The 24,204-nt window shown below is 48.8% G+C and overlaps 3 protein-coding genes across 7 annotated transcripts; 1 reads left to right on the forward strand and 2 right to left on the reverse strand.

The window, feature by feature from the left end:
• Positions 1-26: 26 nt before the first annotated feature.
• LTA (lymphotoxin alpha) lies at positions 27-12,275 on the reverse strand. Its single transcript, XM_082347042.1, has 4 exons — positions 2,664-12,275; positions 2,151-2,258; positions 1,960-2,065; positions 27-1,746 (listed from the first exon to the last, which is right to left on the reverse strand). Exons 2-4 carry the CDS (start codon positions 2,247-2,249, stop codon positions 1,334-1,336), a joined length of 618 nt encoding a protein of 205 aa, XP_082203168.1. The 5' UTR covers positions 2,250-2,258; positions 2,664-12,275; the 3' UTR covers positions 27-1,333.
• A 107-nt stretch (positions 12,276-12,382) lies between these two features.
• NFKBIL1 (NFKB inhibitor like 1) lies at positions 12,383-21,649 on the reverse strand. 4 transcript variants are annotated; one of them, XM_082346987.1, is made up of 4 exons: positions 21,527-21,649; positions 19,739-20,015; positions 13,341-13,562; positions 12,383-13,160 (listed from the first exon to the last, which is right to left on the reverse strand). In XM_082346987.1, the coding sequence occupies exons 1-4, from the start codon at positions 21,554-21,556 to the stop codon at positions 12,574-12,576; spliced, it is 1,116 nt and encodes a 371-aa protein (XP_082203113.1). In that variant the 5' UTR covers positions 21,557-21,649; the 3' UTR covers positions 12,383-12,573. The 4 variants fall into 4 exon arrangements, with proteins under 4 accessions (XP_082203113.1, XP_082203114.1, XP_082203112.1 ...); XM_082346988.1 differs by lacking the exon at positions 21,527-21,649 and adding an exon at positions 21,154-21,476; XM_082346986.1 differs by lacking the exon at positions 21,527-21,649 and adding an exon at positions 20,417-20,584.
• ATP6V1G2 (ATPase H+ transporting V1 subunit G2) lies at positions 21,515-23,659 on the forward strand. Of its 2 annotated transcripts, none has more exons than XM_082347072.1 (3): positions 21,515-21,648; positions 21,921-22,021; positions 22,535-23,659. In XM_082347072.1, exons 1-3 carry the CDS (start codon positions 21,567-21,569, stop codon positions 22,706-22,708), a joined length of 357 nt encoding a protein of 118 aa, XP_082203198.1. In that variant the 5' UTR covers positions 21,515-21,566; the 3' UTR covers positions 22,709-23,659. The 2 variants fall into 2 exon arrangements, with proteins under 2 accessions (XP_082203198.1, XP_082203199.1); XM_082347073.1 differs by having other exon boundaries at positions 21,533-21,648; positions 21,902-22,021.
• Positions 23,660-24,204: the final 545 nt, after the last annotated feature.

Raw genomic sequence — 24,204 nt, forward strand, 5'->3', positions numbered from 1 at the left:
CAAGGGCTGGGAGAGGATGGCAGGGACAAGCCTGGGACAGCCCCAGAGGAGTGAAAGAGACGCTGGGAATTCACGAACCCCACCACGGCAGGCCTTCTCCTTTCACTCTGACCGGGGACTCACCAAAACTCTGGTGCTGGTTTCAGTCTTGGCTTCCAAGGGCATGTGATGCCCCAATTTTTGCATGAAGACCCCACCCTTCAGAGTCCCTGTGTGTGGCCATGTATCTGCAAAGAATTCCCTGCTCCCTCCAGTTTCCTGGAGACAGCCCTGGCCCTCAGAGCCCCTGCCCATGACCATGTCTCCTGAAATGTCCCCTATGTTTTCCAGTCCCCCAGCCTTGGAGGCTCTCCCACTCCTCGGGGCCCTGGCATGGCCACGTCTTCCAGGGGGCCTCATGCTCCTCCTCCACAGTCCCAAACAAACACCCTTCAGTGTGGTCACTGCTCCTCAGAAGCCTCCTGTAACCCCCATTCCTCAGGGGTTCCCTGACATCCCCTTCTCCAGACTTTGGACCTGCATCTTTCCTTTGTCTTCTCAGCTTATCCTCTGGTCTCCTCTCACCCCTGTGAGGCCACCATATTTCACCAGAGCCCCTTAGGCCTTTCTGTATGCCCACAGCTCCTGTCCCTCTGATTCCTGTCCTCCCTCCATTCCTTAGAGACATCTGGGGAATTCTCCCCTCCCAGACAGACAGATACAGGCAGACAGCATTTCAGAGAAAAGAGGTTTATTGGGCTTCATCAAGGGTCAGATGTCTCCTCGTGGGGTGTCCAGTCAAGCAATGGCTGGCTCTTAAGAGCCTTTCACTTCCTTCCAGAGCCCCTTGGTCCCTCAGACCCACTCTTTTTCTCTCTTGCTAGGTCATCCTTGTGCCCACGCCCTCTCACTCTTCATCTCTTGGGTGTATTATCTCTTTCTTCTGCCGTCCCCCTTCTCTCCATCCTCCATAAATAAATAATTTAAATTTTTTTCCCTTCATAAATAACCCCCCTCCCTGCCCCCAGTCATCCACCCAAGCTCCCTCATGTGTCAGCTCCCCTTCCATGTCCAGGGCAAGGCCCCCTAGACGGGCAGGGCAGAGGAAGGGCTCTGGGCGGGCATTTCCAGGCAGGCTTGAAGTCCTCAGCCGAGCATCCGGGGTGGTTCAGGAAGGTGTGGCCCCCTGGGGTGCCTAGAATTCCTTCTTTGGAAGCTCCAGGTGCCGAGAACGGGGGAAGACTTGAGACTGATGGAACGGTCAAAGGAGAGGTGTGGTGACCCCTGAAGTGGTCAGAATGGAGGCAAAATGGGGAGAAGGCCTTGAAACCAAATTTTTTCTTTCTGGATTTTTCTATAGAGCAAAGGCTCCGAAGAAGACACTACTGGGGCTGAGGAGCAGGTGGGAGATGCCATCTGTGTGAGTGGATAGCTGGTCTCCCCGAGTGAGCAGGAACACAGCCCCCTGGTACACTGAGCGCACCCAAGGTCCCTGTGGCCCTGGGCACACGGACTTCTGAGCGCTGAGGAGAGGCACGTGGAATGGGTACTGGGAGGAGAAGAGATGGACCTCGTGGGCCAGGTAGAGAGGGGTGGGGGTGGCCTTGGGGAAGCAGCCTTCCCCGGAGAAGACCACCTGGGAGTAGACAAAGTAGAGGCCACTGGTGGGGACCAGGAGGGAATTGTTGCTCAGAGAGAAGCCGTGGCGGAGGAAGGCACGATCCGTGTTTGCTCTCCAGCGCAGTGAGTCCTGGGTGCTGGGGTCTCCTAGGAAGAGCCAGAGGGGATGGCAGTCAAGGACCTGGGGGTCAGAGGTCTCAATCCCTGAGGAAGCAGGTGCTGGACTGAGTTCCTGGGGGATGGTTGGGAGGACAGAAGGGAGTGGGAGTGGGGGTGAGCTGGAGGGGATGCTTGGGTCCCTGAAGGGGGATGGGAGGAGGGCTGGGGGCTACATGTCTAAGAGGGCAGGTGAATGTTTACCAACAAGGTGAGCGGCAGGTTTGAAGGTGCCTCGGGTGAAGTGATTCGGGGGGTGCTGATGGGCAGGCTGTGCAGTTGAGGGTGGGAGGCCAACACCAGAGAGCCCCTAGGGGAGAACAGAGTCAGAGAGGTCCTCAGGCCCAAGGTCAGGCTGGGCTGCCCACACAGTCCCCATTGCCCTGCTGCCTCACCTGGGCCTCGCGCGGCAGGGCCAGCAGCAGTCCCAGAAGGAGGAGGAGTAGGGGGGTGCTGCACACCCTCAGGAGGTAGAGACGTCCAGGTGGTGTCATGGGGAGAACCTGCAGGGAGAGAGACAGTGAGCGGGGCGGGGCGCGATGCGGAAGACGGGCCTCCTGCCCGTGGAGACAGCCACCCTGAGAGACGGGGCGACAGACAGAGAAGGGGACAAGATGCAGTCAGGGAAACCCCAGGTGAGCAGGGGGAGAGAGAGAGAGAGGAACAGAGATGAGAAGGGAACAGAGAGGGATCAGAATGTGTGACACAGACAGAGAGAAAGAGATTGACAGATAAAGAGTCAGAGAGAGGGGAACAAACCAAAACCAAACCCACCAAGGCCACGGCCCAGGCCCAGGCCCAAGCAGGAGGTGCAGGAGGGGCCGAGGCCCAGGTGGAGGGACTGAACGCCCCGAGGGAAGGAGTCCACAGCCGGGGAAGCCCAAGGAGATGGGGTGGGAGAGTCTCACCTGCTGTGCGGGGCCCCTTGGCCGGGACGCCTGGGTCCCTTTATAGAGGAAGCGGCAGTGGCAGCGTGGCAGGCGGCGGGCGGGTTCTAGGCCGGGGCTGGGGCCCGGGGAAGCCCCCAGGGCTTAGAAGATGCTGCTGTTTCAGTCGAAGGCAGGAAAGGCTGAGGCCTAGGAGAGAACCGCAGGCTGGGGGCTCAGACGACTGAGTTCTGGGAAAGGGAGTGGGGTCAGGGGAACTGTGGGCTGGGAGGGCCAGGGAGCGGGGGTCAGGCTTAGGAGTTCCAGAGAAGGGACAGTAAATTCAGAGGAGGAGGAGAAGGGGAGCAGCTGGGGCGTGGGCTGGAGGCCCAGTTCCCTGAAGAGCAATTATGTATAACACCTCTGCACCCTTGGCTGATTACAGGCTTCTCTCTGTGCACATTTCCTCCTCTTGTACCCCTGTCCTTGTCCCAAAGACTCAAGTCACACTTGTCCCAGTATGTGCATTTTCCAGTTTGTCTGTCAGGTTTCATATCAAGAAGTTCCATTATATACCCTCCTGCCTGGTACATCCTGGTTTATGCCTGTTGTCCTGGTAGAAATATTCATGGACCCCCTTTTACTCTCAAAAGTGTTCTGGTTTGGAAGATCCCGCTCACGATGAGCCATGAACTCACGTATGATGAGATCTTGTCTCACTGCTGAAGGATGCCCTCCACCTCATCCCGACCTCAGGTGGGCTCCACAGATCAGATTTATATAACCCCAAACAAACACATTCCAGGATCAAGGAATGTGGCAATTGCTAAAGTTCTCTACAGGGGATGCTTCAGAATTCCACACAGGTGGAGCTTAAGGGTGGCGACCTAGGGCAGGGTGGGGACAGCAAAGGGACTTGTCTTGCAGCTGCACTTGTAAAGCCAATACACTGTTGTAAAATGATTAAGGATTTCCCCCTTCTATTGATGTAGAACTCAGGTACAGTGAGGTGCACGTCTCCTAAGTGGGCAGCCTGATGAACTTTCCCATCTGTTTATGGCCATGTAGCCACCATCCAGTTCAACATAGTTTTTTTTTTTTAATTTATTTTTATTTATTTACTTATTTATGTCTGTGTTGTGTCTTCGTTTCTGTGCGAGGGCTTTCTCTAGTTGTGGCAAGCGGGGGCCACTCTTCATCACGGTGCGCGGGCCTCTCACTATCGCGGCCTCTCTTGTTGCGGAGCACAGGCTCCAGATGCACAGGCTCAGTAATTGTGGCTCACGGGCCCAACATAGTTTTAGGTCCCCAGAAGGTTCTCTCGTGCTCCCTCCCAGTTCATACCTTCCAAAGATAACCAACCACTTTCTGACCTCTACAACTATAGATTAGTTCTTCCAGCTTTTGAGCCTCATGTACATGAAATCACACAGACTTTACTCATCTGTATTTGGCTTCTTTCTCTCAACGTTATGTTTGTGAGATTCATGTATATTGTTGTGTGTATCAGTGATTTTTATTTCATTGTGATGTGATGTTGTGTGAATATACTCTAATTTACTTATCTATTTTTCTGTTAATGGGCATTTGGTTCGTTTCTAGTTTTTGGCTAGTATGAAAAACGTTGATATGAACGTTATTGAACATGAGCGAGTTTTCGCTTAGCTTGCAGGTTGCAGGTTAAAAAAAAAAAAGCAAGGTTTCTAAAGATGATTTTAGTCACATTTCATGAGATTGAGAAAATAACAATTGGCCCCCTCAAATATTATTATTACTCTTACTAACTTGTTATGCTTTCATTTGGAGGTTTTTGGAGGGGCTGGGGCTGAGGATGGTGGTGATGGAAACTAAAGCCCTCCCTCTGCTGCACTGGGCAGAAAGTTCCTGAGGTGTCTTGGTGTCCTGTGGCACATAAGTGCTATTCAGGGTGTGCATCAGCTAGTTCTCCTGTTTTCCTCCCCGCTACTTGAGGCCCTGCAACTTTGCCTTTCATGCCTTCCTAGTCTAACCTATTACTTCTTTTCATTCCATCTTTTTGGGTTTTTTTGGCTGTGCCTCGTGGCTTGCAGGATCTTAGTTCCCTGACCAGGGATTGAACCCGGGCCACGGCAGTGAAAGTGCAGTGTCCTAACCACTGGACCACCAGGGAATTCCTTCATTCCATCTCTTTAGCTTTCTCTCTATTTCACAAACATTTATTGAGCATCTGCACAAGGCATTGAGGAAACAGATGTGAAAGACAGTCCCCTGACCTCTGGGAGCTCAAAGACTAGTGTGGGTTTTGTGACAGTGGGCTTATGGCAGCCCACAGTAAAGCCATCACACTTGGCCTGGGGGAGAGGTGATTCAGGCATTAAGTATCAAGGCCAAGATGGCGAAGGGCATTCCTGATAGAGGGAATAGAAGGTGCAAAGACTGGAGGTAAAAGAGAGTATGAAGTGCACTAACCTGTGCAAGTGAGTACACATAAAAGGAGCAGAGATGAGGCTTGGGAGGTAAGCTGAGACCACATCCTGAGGGGTTTAAAACCAAGAAAAGAGGTTTGGATTTCATTGTAATTGTGATGGGGAGCTACCAAAATTTTTGAGTGAGAGAGGGACCCACCCAGATTGGTATGTTTAAAACATGAGTCTGGATGCTACATGAAGAATGAATTGAGGAATGGGATTTGGGGTCTGGAGGGGAAACCAGAAGTGTGGAGACCAGTTAGGGGGGTTTTGCAACAACTCAGCAAGGAGGTGACAAGAGCCTGCATTTAAATCGAGGCAGTAGCAGGAGAATGAAGAGGAGGAGAGAGTTTCTAGGCAAAATCTACAGGTCTTGGTGGCTGACCAGATGTGATGGCGGAAGAAGGGTAGCCACAGAGGCCTCTTTTAAATATCTTGGTCTCTATCTTGGTTTCATCTTATTTCTTTTAACCTCACTGTGTCTTGTGTCACTGTTGGCCTCCCTCTTGGTCCCTGCTCCTTTCCTTTCCTCTGTGTCCCTCTTTCTCTGGAGTCCCTTTTTCTTCCTGCTATCTCTTTCTGCCTCTCCAATGGTAGGAGCCAATGGACTAGGAGAACTCGGCTATATTAAAATGTAAAATGGTGTTGCAATTAACGGTGAGAAATAGAGAGAAACGGAGAAACTTCGGTCAGAGAGAAAGACTGGGGCACTGAAGAAAAAAAAGGGGAAGATGAGGACAAGTGATGGGGAGACATGAGAGACAGAGAGGAAGGAAGGGTGAGAACTGGGCCGAAGCTCCGTGTCACAGGCATTTGCGATGTGCTGAAGGATGCTCCTTGTGATGGGCCAATGTTGGTTTCAATCTCAGTTTTGGAGGTTGTGTGAAACTCAGTTTCTTTCTTGAGGAGGCCAGCAGTTGGTTTGGGACTTTCCCTGAGTGGGAGGGGTGATGACTGGAGTCTTGTGCTCCAAACCGAGGGATATACAGTTTCTACAGTGGTCTCTGTGGAGAAACTAGTGAAATCTCTGAGCCCTCCAAATAAGGCTGAAATGACAATAGCCTCAAACTTGAACCTAGCCTCAAAACCTAAAGTGGGATTACATATCAACTTTGATCCTAACCCATATTTAACCTCAACCCAAATCACAACTCAAACTCAACCCTAACCTCAAATCTAAACATCTCAATAAATGAACCCCCAAATAAACTTATCCTCTAAACTAACCCAGCCCTGTTTCTAGAGCTAATCTTGGAATTAACTCATCCCCATTCCTAATCCTATAGTTAAACCTGACTCTAAATGTAAGTTCAATTTGAACCACAAGCCTAAAGTTGAGCTTTATCCTGCTTTTCCCCATTATTCATCCATGCCTCCATTTAACAAGTCTTTATTGGGAGCTTACTATGTGCTGGGCACTGTTCCAGGCAGTAGGAATATAGTGGCAAACAAGTCAGACAAGGTACCTGTACTTGTGGAGCTTCCACTCTAGTGAGGCAAGGCAGAAAAGAAATACACTGAAGAAGAAGGCAGTAAGTAGGGCTATGAGGAAATAAGATAGGGCCATGTGATAAGAGTGGCAGGGAACTACTTTAGACACAGTGGTCAGGAAAGTCCTTTCTGAGTAAATGGCATTTTAAGCTGAGACCCAAATGACAAGAGTGGCCAAGTGAAGGTATGGGGGAGAAGCATTCCAGGTAAAGGGAACAGCTACTGCGAAGGCCAGAAGGTGGAAATGAGCTGGGGGTGTTGAGGAACAGAAAGGAGGCCAGCGTGGCTGGAGCAGAGAGAGGTGGGAGAGAGGTGGGAGATGAGGTCAGAGAGCAGGGGCAGGGGCCCGATCATGCAGGGACCTGCAAGGACGGGTAATGCACCTGAATTTTACTCAACCATGGGAAGCTCTGGAGGGTGTCAGGGTGTGCACATGTTGCGTGGGGGTGGGGGGAGGAGGGAGGGAGGTCTGAGGTAGAGGTGATTGGATTTACATTTTTAAAAGGTCATTGTGGCTCCTGTGTTTAGACTGGACTGTAGTGGGTAACATTGCAAGCAGGGACACCAGTTAGGAGGCAACTGCAGTAATCCTGGGGAGAAGATGGTGGCCACCATGAAGATGGAAAGAAGTAGACAAATTTGGGATATATTGGGATATATTTCATGGGTAGACTTGACAGGACCAGATGATGGATTGGATGGATGGTGGTGGGGTGGAAGATGGGGAGACTGGGAGAGAAGCAGGATTCTGATGGGATGGGAGAACCAGAAGTTCAATTTTGGATTTAAGTTTAAACCTATTGGACAGACATCCAAGTCTTGGATAACATTCAAGCCTTGCCAAGAAATGTCACTTGGCAGTCACATATATGAGTCTAGATTTCAGAGGCAATGTGAGAACTAGAGAGTCAACAATGGGAACTGTTGGCACGAAGAAAGCCATGGAATTGGAAGAGATACCTTATTTTACGCATCCCCCTAAGATTCCTTCAAAGTGTTTTCCCTCAGGATAAATGCAGTGTATCTCCCATCCTAAATTCCAGAAGCAGCAGCCTCTTGCTTCCGGAAGCAAAATCCTCCAGACTTAGTTTCCTTCTGAACTCTCACTGGGATTTAGCCTCCCTGGATCCGATTCCCTACCCAACAAAGGATGTTTCTACCAATCCATTTCACAGTATTTTATGGAACTCCTCAAATCCTCTATTTCACTTTGAAAGCAACTTCCTCTGGTACTTTGAAACCTGGCTTTTCCCTAATGATGTTCCTTCTGTCTTTGGTGAAGGCTGCTCTTTCTTCCACACCCATCACTAGGAGCAGGGGCGCAGAGGAGAGGCCACTGTTCTCTCTCCCCTCTGCATCACTGATAACCTCCTCCTCTCTTGAAGTCCATGCCTTTTGCATTTTCCACGTTCTTCTGGTCTTCACAGCACAATCTTCTCCACCAACATCTCTACCATGTACTTAACAATTTATATATCTAGATAAGTTTTTCTTCATCTCTCATTCCCTTCTTGATATTCTACCAAGAAAATCTTGAAAAACGTGATTTGGGTAAACTCAATGGTCTCATTCTTGGGTCTTTCTCCTAGGCTGCCAAGCATTGCAGGAGAGAGTCATGTCCTCATAAGAGGCCTACTACTAATCCTGACCATCTAACCTCAGAAAGCCCTCAGTGTTCCCTAATCTTTGTTTGTTGATTCCCTTGTTCTTCTCCTGCAGGTGATGTTCTAAATCTCCACGCCTCCCAACCTCTTTACTCTCAGTTGGTGATGCTATCATCCTTTTATTGAACTTAAGGCCATCCAAGATGGATCTCTTTACTGCTTTCTTTTCCCTTCACTTTATGTTTCCTTTTTCCTTTCCTCTTGATTCAGAGGACTCTTTCTCCTGTCCAAGGCTGATTCTTTGTACTCTGTTTCCCACTTCCCCATGTTTACCATACTCTTTCCCACCTTTCTTTTGTCTTCAGTATCTCTCTTTTCATGCACCTTCATTTTACATACTCAACTTTATTTCTTGAAAATAAAAAGCCTTCCCTGGACTTTCTCCCTTAAATGTCCATCCATCTCTCACCCTCCTTTTCTGTGTGATGTCTCAAGAGACTAGCCCCCTAACTAACCACTTTTTCGGGAACTGGTAAAATTTTCCTCACTGTAAAATTCGTGGGTTGAGCTAGAGATGATACTGTTACCTTCAGTATTCACCATTCTATGCCTTTGTACTCACCACCTCCTTTTCCTCACCTCCCACTCATTCCTTAACCTACGTAAAGTGATCTCTGTGCTTCTGGTAAGTGGAAACTGTTTTCTCAAAATCTGTAATCGTCTAGTTCCTGAACCCAAAGGATCTTTTGAACTCTTACCTACTAGACTTCTTTGAAGCATCAGATATGGACGCCCAGTCTCTGCTTGGCATACCTCTCCCTTGCCCTACTTCTCTGACTGCCCCTCCGACCTCTCTCCTTTATTGGTTCCTCTTCCTTTGATCATCCTCAAGGCTCTTCTGGTCACCCTCTCTTTTGGGGATCCTGTCCACTCAGAGGCTCCACCTCTACTGGAAAAGGAATGATGCCCAAACCTATGCCTCCAGCAGCCCCAACTTTTCTGTCGGGCTCCAGACATGCTCACTGGAAATCTCCACCTGAGTGTCATGCTAACACCTCAAACTCAGCAGGACTTTCTTGAGTACTTTATTACTCTTAGCAGGTGCACCTCCTGTCATCACGTGTAGCTGGTCCTTGTCTGTATGTTGTTTCGTTAGACTGCAAGCCCTATGAGGGCAGTGACTTTATGTCATTTATATCCGTTGCCTAGCAGAGCATCCTGCTCCTTTCAGGGGCTTAATAAAAATTTGATTGTATGTCTGAAATTAACTCATTTTCCCCTTAGCCACACTCCTCCTTGGTTTAGGGTATCATCGTCTTTCCTATGCCCTTGGCTCAAAACTTGGAGTCATCTAAGACTCCTCTTCCCTCACTCCCACCATCCAATCAGTTGGCATGACCTAACGACTTATCCCTGTCAAAGTTTATAAAATCTGTTCCTTCCTTTAACGCCACTTGGAGTTATTGGGACCTAAGTAGAAAGTACACAAGTTTTGGAGTAAAATGAGTTTGATGCTAATTCCACTACTTTTGAGCTGTGTGGCCTTAAGCAAGCTATGGTATGTTTATGAGCCTCAGTTTCCTCATCTGTATAATGGAGATCCACCACGTCCCTTTTGGACAGTTGCTGGCAGGATTCTGACATTAGGAAAAGGGCTTGACATGGTTAACACATAGTATGTGGCCCCCAAAATGGCAGTTATTTTTATTCCTTGTCTGTACACCTGCAGCACTCCCCTGTACTCCCTCTTCTTCACAGCTGTCACAGTGCCACTGCCCACAGATAAGGTCCAAATCCCTTACCTTGACATTCTGTGTCCTTTCTTCAGCACATGCTCCCTCACACCTGTGCTTCATCTACCTCAGGACACTTGTCTTTCCTGTTTTCTGACTCCTGGCCTCTGCTCAAGCTGTTTCACTCCTCTCTGGGGCCCTTCCATTCCCCCTCCCACAGAAATCCTACCCATTCATCAAATGCCCGCTCCTCCCTCAGAGACCCCCGGGTGCTTTCAGCCGGAATCCACCTCCCCTTCCCTTTTTTGCACATCCACTGTACCTTACTCGTTTTTACTCAGAATGCCTGGAATCAGTTGATTAGGTATGGGCCTGCCTCCCCTATTGGATGGCAAACTTGAAACAGAGTTTGCATTTATCATTGGGCTATTTGATGCTCAGCTGAACTGCACTGAATAGAGTCCCTCCCAGACCCTTCTAACTTAATCCAAACCTGCCCCAACCCAATCCCCCAACTGACCCTCTTCAATCTCACTGGTCTCATTCCCAATCCCGTTTCTCTAACTGAACCCCAACGCATCCTCCTCTGAGAAGTGATTCCTCTTTCCAGGTCTAGAGAGCGAGATATGCACACTCCTACCTCCCCAGTGTTTCATGGTAGGCACTGAGTCACCCCTTGGGGATCCCTGGTTCCTCCTCCCCACCCCCACCATGGAGGACAGGATGCCTGCCGCCTGGCCCCAGGGGGTCAGAGGAAGCCAGGGCCTCTAGGGTTCAGTATTTTTATCAGCCTAGGAAATTAGAGACACAGAAGCGGAAACCGTGTGGTCAGAGAAAGTGAACAGCCCTCATCTCAGGGGAACCCCCAACAGGGCTGGGGGCCAGACACCAGGGAGAGACGTTGAAAAGAGCGAGGTCTTGGGGGCCAGGTATCAGGGCTTGTTTTGCTTTGGTTTTATGTGACTCTTGCAGAAGGGCAAATGATGTGCTTAAAAACCAGACAAAAGTCTGCTGGACGAAGGAACAAATATGGACACCAAAGTTTTCTGTTCTTACCTCTCAACGCCCAGCTTAGGGGTCCTAACCCCAACCCCGCCTCCGCTCCCAACCTGAGCTCTTTGCATGCCACTTCCGAAATCTCCGGCCTGTGAGAGGAACCGGACGCCTGGGTTGCTCACAGCTCGCAGTCTCTTCTCTGAATCACAGCAGCTTCCTCTCACAGGATCTTTCTCACCAGCCCTTCCTCCTCCTGCCCCCTGAACATCTGCCTGGTCCCTCGGAGACCTGGGGCCTCTTGGCTCTCTGTCTTCTCCAAGGGTCTCACACCCGCCCCATGTTTCCATGCTTCCAGAGGCTTCCCCTCCCTGTCACCTCTTGCCCTCCACTTCCACTCCTGGGATGCTCCTGTGTAGACCGGCATTCCATTCCAAACCTGAAAAATAAGTTCTGATTCATGATTCTCTGATGCAGACAACATGCGGACTGTGCACATGCCAGCACATGCCTGTACTCTCCTTAGTCCTGCCCTTTCTCTTTGCTGAGTTCCTTCTGTGTCCTGCTGGTGGCGGTGGGGTCTGGTGCTGTCTGCAAACTTCCTACCCCAGTTCCCGGGAGCTGAAGTGGGGACTGAGTATGAACAGTGGAAGGGAGGGTGCCCTTCCCCACCCCCCACCTTGGGAATCCTGGACCCTCTCCCTCTACCCTCCAGGCCCTTTCCTCAACCTCAGGAAAAGGGGATGTTTATCTGGAAGGCCAAGACTGGGCTGCCCAGAGATGAAGCCCAGGTTTGGGATGGCGGCAGAAGCTCGATGGAGGGAGCCGAGAATCGGGACCCTAGAGGAGGAGAGACGGGACTGAGAAGCTAGAGGAGAGGAATGGCCTTGGGTGTGGATCCCTGGTTGCCCAAGAACAGACAACCCAGGTTACATAATTTGGCTCTTTCCGCCTCCTTCCCCTGCTCCTAATTTTAGCAACTGAAATTCCACTCCCCCACAGGGCTCTTCCTCCATCCTTTCTGCTTCCATCCCCCATCCTCCCACAACCTCCTCATGGTCCCCCAGCTCCAGCTGCCCCCAGTTCAGATCATTCAGTGACTCAGCAGAGGGAAAGCCCTGTGTTGGGGGAAGGGGGTGTTAAGTGGGGAGGAGGATGTGGTTCTGGCTGGGGAGGGGAGGGAAACTGGTTTTGTTCCCCTTTTTGCCTCTGTTCACATCTACTTCTCCAACCGCTGACTGAAGAGTGGAGAGGAGCCCAGTGTAGGGAGCGGAGAGACTGGAGGGCAAGCTGGGCCTTCTTAGGGCCACCCTCGTGGGCGGGTGGGCAGGCAAGCAGGGGGCTCCTAGTCTCCAGCTGAGGGCACGAGTTAGGGTGTGCGTGCATGGTGCAGGTGTGCAGGAGCTGTGGGTTTGGGCAGGTGGAGTGGGAAAGGAGATGTTATGGGTGATGAAAACCACAGTGATGGAAAAAGGCAGAGGAGACACCGGGAGTGAGATGTGGAACCAGGTCTTATTAGGAAATGGCAGAGTCAAGGGGCAGTGGTGGTGGCCCGCATCCCCCCACCCCTGCTCATTACAAGTTTTGCTCCCGCCCCACACCCTCTGCCGTTCAGCACTGGTCTCCTGACCTTACCCTTCTTACTGCCCTGCACTTCCTGCAGTTTCTTGCTCTTTCCCTGGGGTCACTTGAGGGCCTCCGCATGGCGATTCAGGGCCTGAGAAAGGGCTGTCACAGCTCCCATCACTCGGCCCAGCTCCCAGGTCTCAATCTGGCTTCGGAATCGTTGCAGGAAGCGGTCGGGGTGCCAGCGGACCTGCTGGACCCTCAAGTACCTCCTCAGAGCCCCCTGCTCCTCCAAGGGAGGGCCCCTGGCCACCAGGGCTGCAGCCATGGCCTCTGGGTCTCCTCCGCCAGGGCAGGGCCAGGGCACATCACCGAAGCGCCAGAGTCTGCCCCTCCCTGCTCCTCTGGGGTGCTCTGCCCTGGGCCCGGCCCTGGCTGGCTCCGGCACTCGATCCCCAGGAGCCTCCTGTGCCCTCCTGGCTCGGCTCTCACGCAGTTCTTCCTCCTTGGCCCGGGCTCGCTCCCGGAAGAGCCGCTGCTCCTCCTCCTGCTGCCGCCGGCTCTGACCGGAACCCTCAGCCCGTGGGGGTCGGCAGGCTCCTTCTGCCTCACGCTGTTGCGGGCGCTTCTGGGCATGTTCCCGGGCCATGCGATCTGACCAGGCTGAGAAGGACTCGGGTTCCTGGGTCTCATGGGAAGCATCATCTGTTTGGGAGGGTGGGAGGTGGTGGTCGCAGAGGGGCCATGAGAAGGTGACAGGCAAGAGAGGTGGGGCAGCACAGAAGAAGGGACCATAGGAAGTCGGTGGGAGCATTCGTGGAGTGGGTGTAGGAAAAGCAGCCAGTACGGAAGAAGGGCGGCTGTGGATGGAAATGGATTCCTTACCTTCAAATCTCCCAATGACTTCCTGCCACTCGTCCTCCAGCTCTCCCTGCAGCTTCTGTCTCCATTCCCGTTCCTTAGAGGCCTCATCTTCTTCCTCCTCTTCGGCAGAATCCCAGGGGGGTCCCCAGCCCAGAATTTGCCCTGGGGTCTCCCCATCCTTATTCTTTATTCCCATGGCAGAGGGACAGCGACTCAGCAGTGGCAGGAAGAAATCCGTGTAGGCTGTTTGTGGGAGAGCAGTGAGCGAAAGTTAGCTGGAACTCTCACTCCTCGGTAGGGCCGCCATCTTGAATCCTACAGGTTACTTACTCTCTTGGTCTTAGAGCAATGAAAGGGTTGCCCACATGGATGCCTCCTGGGTGCTAGGAAATCACCAACACTGACAAATATTTATTGATACTTTACCACATGCGTGATAAGTGTGGTAGTTTAAAATATCCTGACCTGCGTCTTCACAAACTAATTTAGTGTCCTGGGAGCTCTACTACGTCAATGACATTTTCTGGTCTGCCTCCAGCCACCTAGGGTGATGTCAAAACCCTTTGACTATGTATTCCATTTTTGGCTTGAAAATATTGTCACTTTATACCTCTCATTGTGCTTCTCACCCAAAACTATGTTCTCCAGACTGGGAAAATACCTGAACACTCCGATTTGTACCATTCTAAGTATACAAATACTTAATACTTTTCTTTATATCGCTTTTCAATAAGCTGAGTAAGATAAATATTTTCAGGGGAATTTCTCTCAGCCAGCCTTAGCCAGGGGATGCTGGGAGGGGGACGGAGAAGTAGAGAGTCCAGCCCAGCAACGAATTTGAGCCATAGAAATGTTCCCAGCAGCAGAGCAAACTCTTTCCAAATGACTGCTGACCTAGGGCAGGGGAATGGGGCTGAGATAGAGGGTTCCACTCAGGGCCTGGCTGACAGGAGGCTGGGGGAAAACAGGAGAGGGACTGACATTCCTGAGCTCCCCTCTTCCTGAGCCCTGACCTCAACGCATCAGCTGAGTGCCATGCTGCTCTCCTCACTGCCCACCCAGCACCCTACGCCTAGCCAGCCTGCCACCTGCCACGGTCGCCAACCACCTCTGCACTCTCAGGACAGAGCAAGATGAGTGAGGCACCCTCCCTTCCTGTGGACCTAGTTTCTCTCCCTATGGCAGGAAGAAGTGGGCCGGCAGTCTTTAGATCTTTATTCAGTGGTGCTAGAACATACTGGCTACCTGACAAAAGGATGAGAGAGAGGAAGGGTTGTCCTGTCACTGCCAGGAAGGCAGAAGATAGAAGGGTCCAGCCTTGGCTGGCCAAGGTCCACTGCCCCCACCCATCTCCTGGCACACCTGAGCATCACCCAACCCAAACCACAGCAGAACGAGGGGTGGGGGCACTTCTCTTTAGTACTGACGTGACCTGTCACAAGCCCTCCCAACTTGTCCCTCCCAGCAAGTACCTGGTCTTGTCTTTCAACGGCTTATATCCCACCAGGGCTCACAGCAGGTGTGAGGGTGGGTGGAAGGTTTTTAAATTCATAGGTTTGAAGGGGTAAGGCCTCCAACTATAAAACATCGTGAGTAAAATCTGGTACAGAATATTAAATAGCCACTAAAAATTATGTTTGTGTGTGGAAAAAGCTGGCTGCAAAACTGTACATAGGATCCAATCACAACTCTGTGAAAAAGAGACCAAATCCCATGCTTGAAATAGATAGACTGGATGGGAATATGTAAACATTCTAGTCTCTGGGTGGTAGACTATGGGTGGCTTTCCTCCAACCTTAGCTGATATTTTAATGTGAAAGGGACATAATTAATATGAAATTTCTTTTCTTTTTAAAGACTAAAGAATAAATTTAATCACTGTTAACAGTTTGCTGTGGTCCCTTCTAGTCTTGTCTTGGTTTATATAAACACATAATGCACAATTTCTTTTCAGTTATGCGACCATACTACTATATATTGTTTGGCAACTTGCTTTTTTCATTTTAACACCTCATTTATATTTTCCACAGGAGTATACACAGTCTACCTCATTCTTTTTTATGACTGTGTAGTGTTCCACTGTGTGCATGAAACAAATCTTCCCACCCCCAATAGAAAGACTTTGTTTCCAAAAATGATCAGTCTTATGTGTGTCTCTGTGGACTCCTTACAGTACTTCTGTGGGGCAGGTTCTCAGAAGTGGAATTTCTGAGTCAAACAACATGTGCAATTTTGCCAAACTGCTTTCAAAAAGTTTGTGCCATCAAGAATATATGAGCACCTGATGAGGTTATAGCTTTATCACTTTCAGGAATCTTTTCATATATGCGATAAAGAATATTATTCAATTACTCTTGAAATGAACTAGGTAATTATCAAAGTTAAAAAAAAAAAGAATATATGAGTGCCTGTGTTATCCTTTACCAAAGCTGAATATCCCCAACCCTTTAAATTTTGCCCATCTGATAGATTAAAAAAATGACTTTATTAATGAAAAATTTCATATTCATATTCTTTGTCTACTTTCCCCTGGAAATTATACATGTACATATGAGAGCTCTTTATATAGTACAGACACCAACCCTTTGTGTCTGTGTCACGTATATTGGAAATATTTTCTCCCATCTGTCTTTTCAAAATTGTAATGTAGTTAAATCTGTATCAATATTTTCATTTTACAGCTTTTGACTTTATTTCATTCTTAGGAAGGTTTTTCTCCACTCCAAGATTATGCCCTTCTGTGTTTTCCTACTATATTTCTAGAAATATAAAAAAAGGAAAAAAGTACAAAGTATAGTATGATAAGCAACCCTATTCCTACCACAAGGTATGTTAATATATTTTCATTTTGCAACATCATTAAAAAAAAAAAACCATCATAGATGAAGCTAAAGTTTTCTTTGATACGGTCTTCCAAGTTTTATTCCCCCCAGGGAAAACCCTCCTATGCATTTCCTGTCACATATAGGTGTTTAATCTGCTGTAATTTACTTTTAAGTCAGGTGTAAGGTAAGACTATTTTTCTCCAGAGAAGACGAATGGTCCAGTATTGTTTATTAAATAGTTCACCACCACCCCCTCCAGTGATCTGAAACACCAACTTTACCACCAATTTAGCAGTATAGATCAACTTTTCCCTTATGTTCTTTAATTAACATGTTGTACTTTTATATTGGGAAAAATAAATGTGAAAAAAAAGCTTTGTGGAGTAAAAATGTACTTCTTCTTAGTGATGGAAGCACTGTTCTTCTCCTCCCCATAATGAGACATGATTTCTACATTAATGAGATGTTCACACTAATTGGTACAAAACACTTTTTAAAAATGCCGGACCAGAAGTTTATATTGAGTGACAACTGAGACACAGGAAGAAAAGGTAACAGTGGGCAGGGTGGTTGGAGACGGCTTCCAGGAGGAGGTGGGGACTTACACTGGGCTGTGAAGGGAGAATAATCTAGCAAGGTGGAAAACTTAGTAGGGCAGACAGGAAGGCGACAGGCAAGAGGCAGATAAAAAAACAAGCATGTTTGTTGAAAACATGCTTGGGGTCACTGAAGACAGAGTCACGAAGCAGGAGTCTCGGGTTTGTGGGCTCGCCGTGGGAGGTAAGGTTGGAAAGCAAAGAGAACATAAACCGGACAGCTCAGTCATCTGCAAAGCAGGGCCACAGCCTACTTCTACCGAGCAGATCAAAGTGGGTAATGGATGGGAAATGTCTAATACTGTGCTGGCACAGGTGCAGTGAATGTTACATTTAAAAAAAAAAAGAAAACAAACACACGAGCTGGCTTTGGACTTATTCTTTTTGCAAAGACTGTGAGAAAACAACCCCGTTTCTCAATGTTCACTCATTCTTGCTGTATGTAGAGAATGGCTATTGTTGGACTAAGGTGTGTTTATATGGGGTCTCTGACAGCTAAGACCACCTCCCCATGAGGTGTTACCAAAAGCCTCAAAGGTAGTGGCCATTCACTGGCATCTCACTAGGTGTGACAACCCAGCCCAGCCAATTCAGCGTGAACTGGCACATCCCTTAACATGGGAACTGAAGGGAACCTACCCTCCCCCAGGAGATTCTGGGTCATTTCATCTGTTCAAAGGAAATATCTGCATTTTAAGGCAGAGTGGTCTCTAGAGACAGGCCTTTCTACCAAGGAGTTAGAAGGCCACCTGGTGGTAGGGCTGGCAGGGGACCAGGAGGAAGGAAGGCCTGAGAGGGCTAGGGAGTGACCTGAGTGTAGGTGAGATTTCAGCAAGGTCCTGAACCTTCTGGGCCCTGCTTTCCTCATCTGTAAATGCAACCATAATGTCATTCTCACATGATTCTTAGAATTCAGTACAATGAAGGAAGCACCTACCATACTGTAAGAGACATTTCTGTTAGTTAAAAAGCCTTAATTGAATAATACAAGAATAAAAATAACAATACTTATCATCTAGTGAGGACCAAAACTGCCAAGTGCTTGCCTCACTTACTCGCCACAACCTCCATTTTAGAGAAGCAAATTAGGTTCATAGAGGCTAAGCTGCATATCCCTGTCACATAGCCTGTAAGTGGCAGAGCTGGAGCTTGGATGGGGTCTGAGGTCGGCCTCAGGGCACTCTGCTCTGTTGCCATGTACAATGTCAACTGTCGAGTTAGGTGCCTGAGCTTTGTAAACCTCCTCTCTTTGTTCTCAGTTAAAAAAAAAAAAATCTGAACAGGGCAGCCTATCTCACTTATGTTAGGGGAATTAAAGAAAAGGGGATTTTTGACTATATGGGGGAGGTTTCGGGGATGTGGGTGAGGTTCCTGTGTATTCTTGGGGAGCTGGGGGATGATAATAGCAATCAAACTGAGTTCAGGTTGTTCGTCCCAACCTAAAGGTTTTCATCTAATGTTCTTATTACAGAAGGAAAATCTCTAAAAGGGGAAAGGGGTTTCACCTGTTATTTTCCTAGGAGGGCTGTACCTCTGCAGAGCTGCCTCCGCTGCCACTAATGTATCAACAAGTCCCCATCTGAAACCCTCAATATCAAAGGCTTTCCAGAATGCAGATATTTTGGGGATTTGATAGAGTTGATCTGAAAGTATACATATAGTTGGCCCTCCATATCCTCAGGTTCCACGTCCGCAGGATCAACCAACCATAGACCTAAAATATTCAGGAAAAAAGAGTTCCAGAAAGTTCCAAAAAGCAAAACTTAAATTTGCTGCTTCCCTGCAACTATTTACATAGCATTTACATTGTATTAGGTATTTTAAGTAATCTAGAGATGACTTAAAGTATACAGGAAGATGGTTTGTAGGCTATATGCAAATAGCATATCATTTTATAAAAGGGACTTGAGCATCTGTGGATTTTGGTATCTTGGGAGGGGGATCCTTGAACCAATCCCTCTCGGATACCAAGGGACAACTGTACACTGTATATTATGTAGCCCGGGAGAGACTGGGTAGCCCCAGTAACCAAACACGTGAATGTTTCTGCAGTGAAACATATGAATATTGACATCAGTAGGATAAAAACATCATAAATAGCCTAGCTTTAGTTTATGTTAGGTTTTGTTACCAAATGAGTTTGGTGGCAGACTGATGAAAAATGTTTGGTTCTCAGAGTGTTTCTGAGTTTCAGAACTGTGGGTGAAAGAGTATGGGTCTGTTGATAACCACAGGAACAATGGCCAGTATCTAGAGTGTTTATCATGTGCCAAGTGCTCTAATTATGTACTGTGTCAGCTGATTCTCAAAACATGTCACAGCATGGGTGCTTTGAACACAGGCGTTATTACTGTATAATTCTATAAAGTATCTCACAGGTTAGAGCATAGGCAGTCTAGTTAGGCTGTCTGGGATACAACCCTTGCTCTTAATAGCTGTGTGACTTTGGCAAAGTACTTAAACTTCTCTGTGCTGTTTCCTCATCTGAGAAATGGGGGATGATGTTAGTACTTATACCTTCATAGGGTAGTTGTAAGGATTAAATGAGTTGCTTTGTGAGAAGTGTCTGGCACACAGCAATGGTTGCTATTATTTAATTTTGCAGATGGGCAAATGAAGCATCAGGCAAGTTTAGAAACTTGCCAAGAATACACAGCTATTAAGTGTGGAGCTGGGATTTGAACCCAGGCAATGTAACTGCAGAGAGTACCCTCTATCCTGCTTTTCACACTACAGGCAAACAACCAGTCAAGAGACAAAGTACCTACTAATCTAGAGAGATGTGTAATTTGAATACTAGTTGCTGTTTGGGGAATGTTGGGCTCTTCAGACAATGGTAGCTCAATAATGTAAAGGCACAAATGACAGCCACAAGCCAACTTGGTCAACTATTTCCCTAAGTCCCATGACCAAATAACTAGCTTATTTTTCAACCACTGGCCTTCATCTCAGACCCCACCAGTTGCTCATGACCTTGTTCCCCACGAAGCCGACTCACCATCAGGGCCCTGGCGGGCAGCAGCATGCAGCGCCGTGTCCCCGTGGCGGTCCTGGTGGGCAGGGTCAGCCCCAAGCCGAAGAAGCAGGCACAGGGCAGGGGCATCGTGGCGGGCGCAGGCCCGGTGCAGTGGTGGAGGCTGCCCAGCATCTACATCAAGGCCTGGGTGTCGCTGGAGGAGGGCTTGGGCCCGGACTAGCCGTCCTGCAGACAAATAACGACGGAAGCGACGCTCTCGGCGTTGGCGACGGGAAGTGGAGGCCATGGAACTCTTGGGCTGAGGAAGAAGGATAAACAGGCAGCAGTCAGGACCCCAGCCTTGGATGGTCCCTCCCCCTCCATCTCTGACACTCCCTCTGTTTCTCCCTTCGGTTCCCCATTTCTTCTTACATTTTCAGCAAGAGATGAGGCCAGTCCTAACCCTCATCCCTTTACCAGGTGATAGGTTTCAAAACAATTTTGAGGGGAGCTGGGGTCACATTTTTTTTTTAATGTGAAATTTGAGAAAAGGATAAATGATTACTTAGAGGCTCATTAGTCCAGGTAAATTTTTAATAAAGGACTTTGTTATATAATAAAGACAAATAGAGACTGATGGGGGAAATTTTTATCAATAGAAATCTGAATTTTAAAAAGTCACAATTTCAAATAATGATCTAGAAATTGAATATAATGTACCCGGCAGACAGATGTAGAGGCTTCTCCCTCTGGGACTTGGGGGGAGGGGTTACTCATCAGACCTGCCCCCCGCCCCCTAAGTACCCCCGGAGCAGTAGGCCCGAAGCCTGTGTTTAAGACGCTCCGAGGAAGGGAGGCGGGAAGGGCGGAGACACTCTAGACTGACGGAAATGGCGCAAGCCGAGACGCAGGTAAAGGGCGGAAATGAACTGTGAGGCGCGTTACCGGATGTCATTCCTCCCCGAGGGGGCGGGAGGTGTTTCCTTGGCCTTAGCCTCCGGGGGGAAACTAGGGAACTTAAGATAAAGGGTCCGTCTGAAACCGGAAGACTGGACGACAGGCGAGGAAAAGGAAGAGCAAGGGCTTTTTCGAGGTTTAACCCCGCTTCCCCCTACTGGGAGGAGAGAGGAGATGGTTCAGTGATAGGCGAAAAGATGAGAAGAGAGAGAAAACAGGGGAGATAAAGACAGGATAAAAATCACAGTGAAAATGAAAAATCAAAACCACAGTGAGGCCAAGAAAGGGGCAGATCATAAAAGAGAAAAACACAGGAAGCAAAAGACAAGGGAAACAACCGCAGGACAAAGCAAGTGAGGTGAATGGAGAAATTTGGAATTGGGAAAGGTGTAGAAAAAGGAGATGGAAATGGGAGGGAGAAAAAGGAAGAGGAGTTGGAAGAATTCAGAGAAGCCCAGCATACTCTATTCCCAACACAACACGCATGATAATTTCCTTACCTCCTCACCCCATTCTCAATCCCTCTTTGCCTCCTTCTCTCTCAAATACCCCTCTCCTCTCGGCCCCTGCCCCCATTCCTAGACCTTCCAACTGGGAAAGCCCTGCACCTGCTGTGAAGTTAGCAGGCAGCTTTGGACCTGGTCTCTGCTGCCCCCAGGCGGTCCTTCTGGGTACTGCCAGAGTGAGAGGTGGGAGAGGAGGACCAGCCATCAATGGGAGGATCAGTTTGGGGGAGACACCCGGTGCAGGAGGCTGAGCGAAAAGGGGAGCACTAAGACCCAGGGGTAGTGGGTCTTAGCAGCAAACAGCTGGAGGAGGAGGAGGAGGAGTAGGCGGTGTGGGGGGAGGGGAAAAGTGGGAGCCATCTGGTACCTTGGTAGCTTCCGAAACGGCATCGGCCATAACGACAGAAATGGCCAGTCAATCCCAGGGTATCCAGCAGCTCCTGCAAGCCGAGAAGCGGGCGGCTGAGAAGGTGGCAGATGCCAGAAAGAGTGAGTCTCCTTATTTCTCCCTTAGGAATCTGGAAAGAAAATTGGGGGTGGAAGGACAGCAAACATTTGAGTCCTTAGGATAACCCAAGGCTGGTGGGGCGGGGGGAGGGAGGCTGGGGGCGCTTATTAGGAGGAAAGAAATGGGTGGGTGTCAGAATCTAGTTCTTGGCTGGCTGAGAGAAGGCACTAACGTTTTGGGAGGGACTGACCCCTGCTCTCACATTTTGTGTGTGGGGTCTACCCCCACTTTCAGTCCTTTCTCCTGCCTCCAGGGAAGGCCCGGCGTCTGAAACAGGCAAAGGAGGAGGCACAGATGGAAGTGGAGCAATACCGCAGAGAGAGAGAGCAGGAATTCCAGAGCAAGCAGCAGGCAGTGAGTCGTAGGGGAGGCTGGGATGGGACCCCAGGGTGCAAGTTGGTGGGTATATCTGGTGAGGTGTGTACAGGGTGATTCCACAAGAAAATAAGGTAGTAAAGGGCTGAAGGGGACCTGATGAAGACCATGATATTGGTCAAGCTTTGTGATGTGTAAGAGAGTCTGGGAGTTTTGAACGACTTGTACAGCTTGTGGAGGTGGGGGGGATTGCCACAGTCTCTGTAGAGTATGATGATATTTGGGGTGGAGGGCAGAGTTTTATGGGCATGGGTGGTGAGGTGGTGGGGATGGTACGGTCTGTTGTAGGATGATGCTGCATGTCAGGTCCTAGGGGAGAGGGCATTATGTTGGTCTCTTCAGTGTCTAGATGTTTCCATGGATGGGAGTGGTTTTGGAGAGGGCCTTTCTTCCTGGTCTTGCTCCAGGATCCTTCCCTCCACATGCGTGGATGCTTCTTTCTCTGTTTCTGCTTTCTCCTTTCTCTTTTCCACCCTTTCTCCCACCCACCAGGCCATGGGCTCCCAAGGGAATCTGTCAGCTGAGGTGGAGCAGGCTACAAGGCGCCAGGTGCAGGGCATGCAGAGCTCCCAGCAGAGAAGCCGCGAACGTGTCCTGGCCCAGCTTCTTGGCATGGTCTGTGACGTCAGGCCCCAGGTCCACCCCAACTACCGGATTGCTGCCTAGGACCCACCCTAGGGCCTGACTCCTCCTGCCAGTTCCCTCCTGCAAAGAAATCCCCAAGTGAAAATCAACTCCCACCATAATCCTTTCTCTCCCTTGCATTCCCTAAAAATTCTAGGAAGCAGGATCCAATATCCTGCTCAGACCTGCTCAGACCTGAATCTCCTTATTGTTCTTTCACTGGGAGCTTGGAAACTGCCAAGTCACCCTCACCCAGCCCCTCTGTGAAATTTGTAGCATGGAGAAGTAGGGATGCGGAAAACACTCTGACTTCAGAGCCTGGCAGGCTCGGGTCCCTCTTCTGACCCTGCCACTTGCTGGCTGGGCAACAAGAACAAGCTACTTAAACTGTAACCCCAGTGTCCGTCACAAGGTTGGAATAATAATAATAATGCAATAATGCCTACCTTGCAGGGGTGTTGCATTGATTAGGAATCATTCTATAAAGAGCCTAGCATGGTTTCCAGCATGTAGTAGCTGTGATTCAATAAATGGCAAACCTGTGATATTATTACTACTCTCTGCCCACCTTCCAAAACCTAAACACAGCTGTTTTCTCACTTCTGTCTGTGGCTTTGTAATTCTACTCATTCATTCTGTGACCCTAAAAATTCTCTAAAAAATTGGTTCTTCCCACCTCTCTTTCCCCAAAGACCTTATTATCCCTGAAAAGATGAAATGATGGCCTCATTTAGCCTCTCTTCTGTGGTTCCAGGAAGATGTTTGCATTTCTTAGCCTCTCTTTTTGTCTCTGTTAAGTTGGTCTTTCTCTTTATTGGATTTCCCCCTTTTCCTGTTTCCCCAAAGACCCATCAGATGCTTATTACTGCTTCCTGAGATCTAAAGTGATGCTGTGTCCCGCATGTGCATGGCCTTCCTTTCTACATCCTCAACACCTTACTTTACCTTTGTAACAATGAAAAAGTGTCAATAAAATAATTATGGGCAAATCAATTGCTGGGTGGAATCAGCCTCCTTTTGCTCCATCATTTCTCATTTTCAGTCACTCTTGTTCCTTGTTTATGTATTCCCCAAACACCCAAAAGGTGTTGGAGCTTTGAGAAACAAAAGCAAATGGTACATCATTTTTTCTCTAAAGTGAGAAACACGTGGCTCCTCCTTTGTGAACCTGAGGACTATAGATGGTAACTGTAGAGAAGAGCTGGGGTGTAGGAACAAGCACTCTGCCCCTTACCTTGCTTTATTTTCCTTCATAGCACCTATCGATACTTGACATGTTCATGTGTTGTCTCCCCTGTTATGTGAACTCTGTGAGGACAGGGCTGTTCACTGCTGTGTCCCCAGATCTTAGGATAGCACTTGGCACAGGACAGGCAGTTGATAAATACTGTTGAAAAAGATTAATATTGTGGGTTTGAAAAACTGCGCTTCTGTAACATCATCCTTGGATCACTGTTATTTCTTTTGGCCACAGAAAACGAGCCTACTTCACCAAGCACTTGAACCAGTGAGGTAATCTGTAGTGTGTATTTATTAAC

The sequence above is a fragment of the Balaenoptera borealis genome (genome assembly GCF_965194805.1).
Source record: "Balaenoptera borealis genome assembly, chromosome: 12".
Lineage (NCBI taxonomy): Eukaryota > Metazoa > Chordata > Mammalia > Artiodactyla > Balaenopteridae > Balaenoptera > Balaenoptera borealis.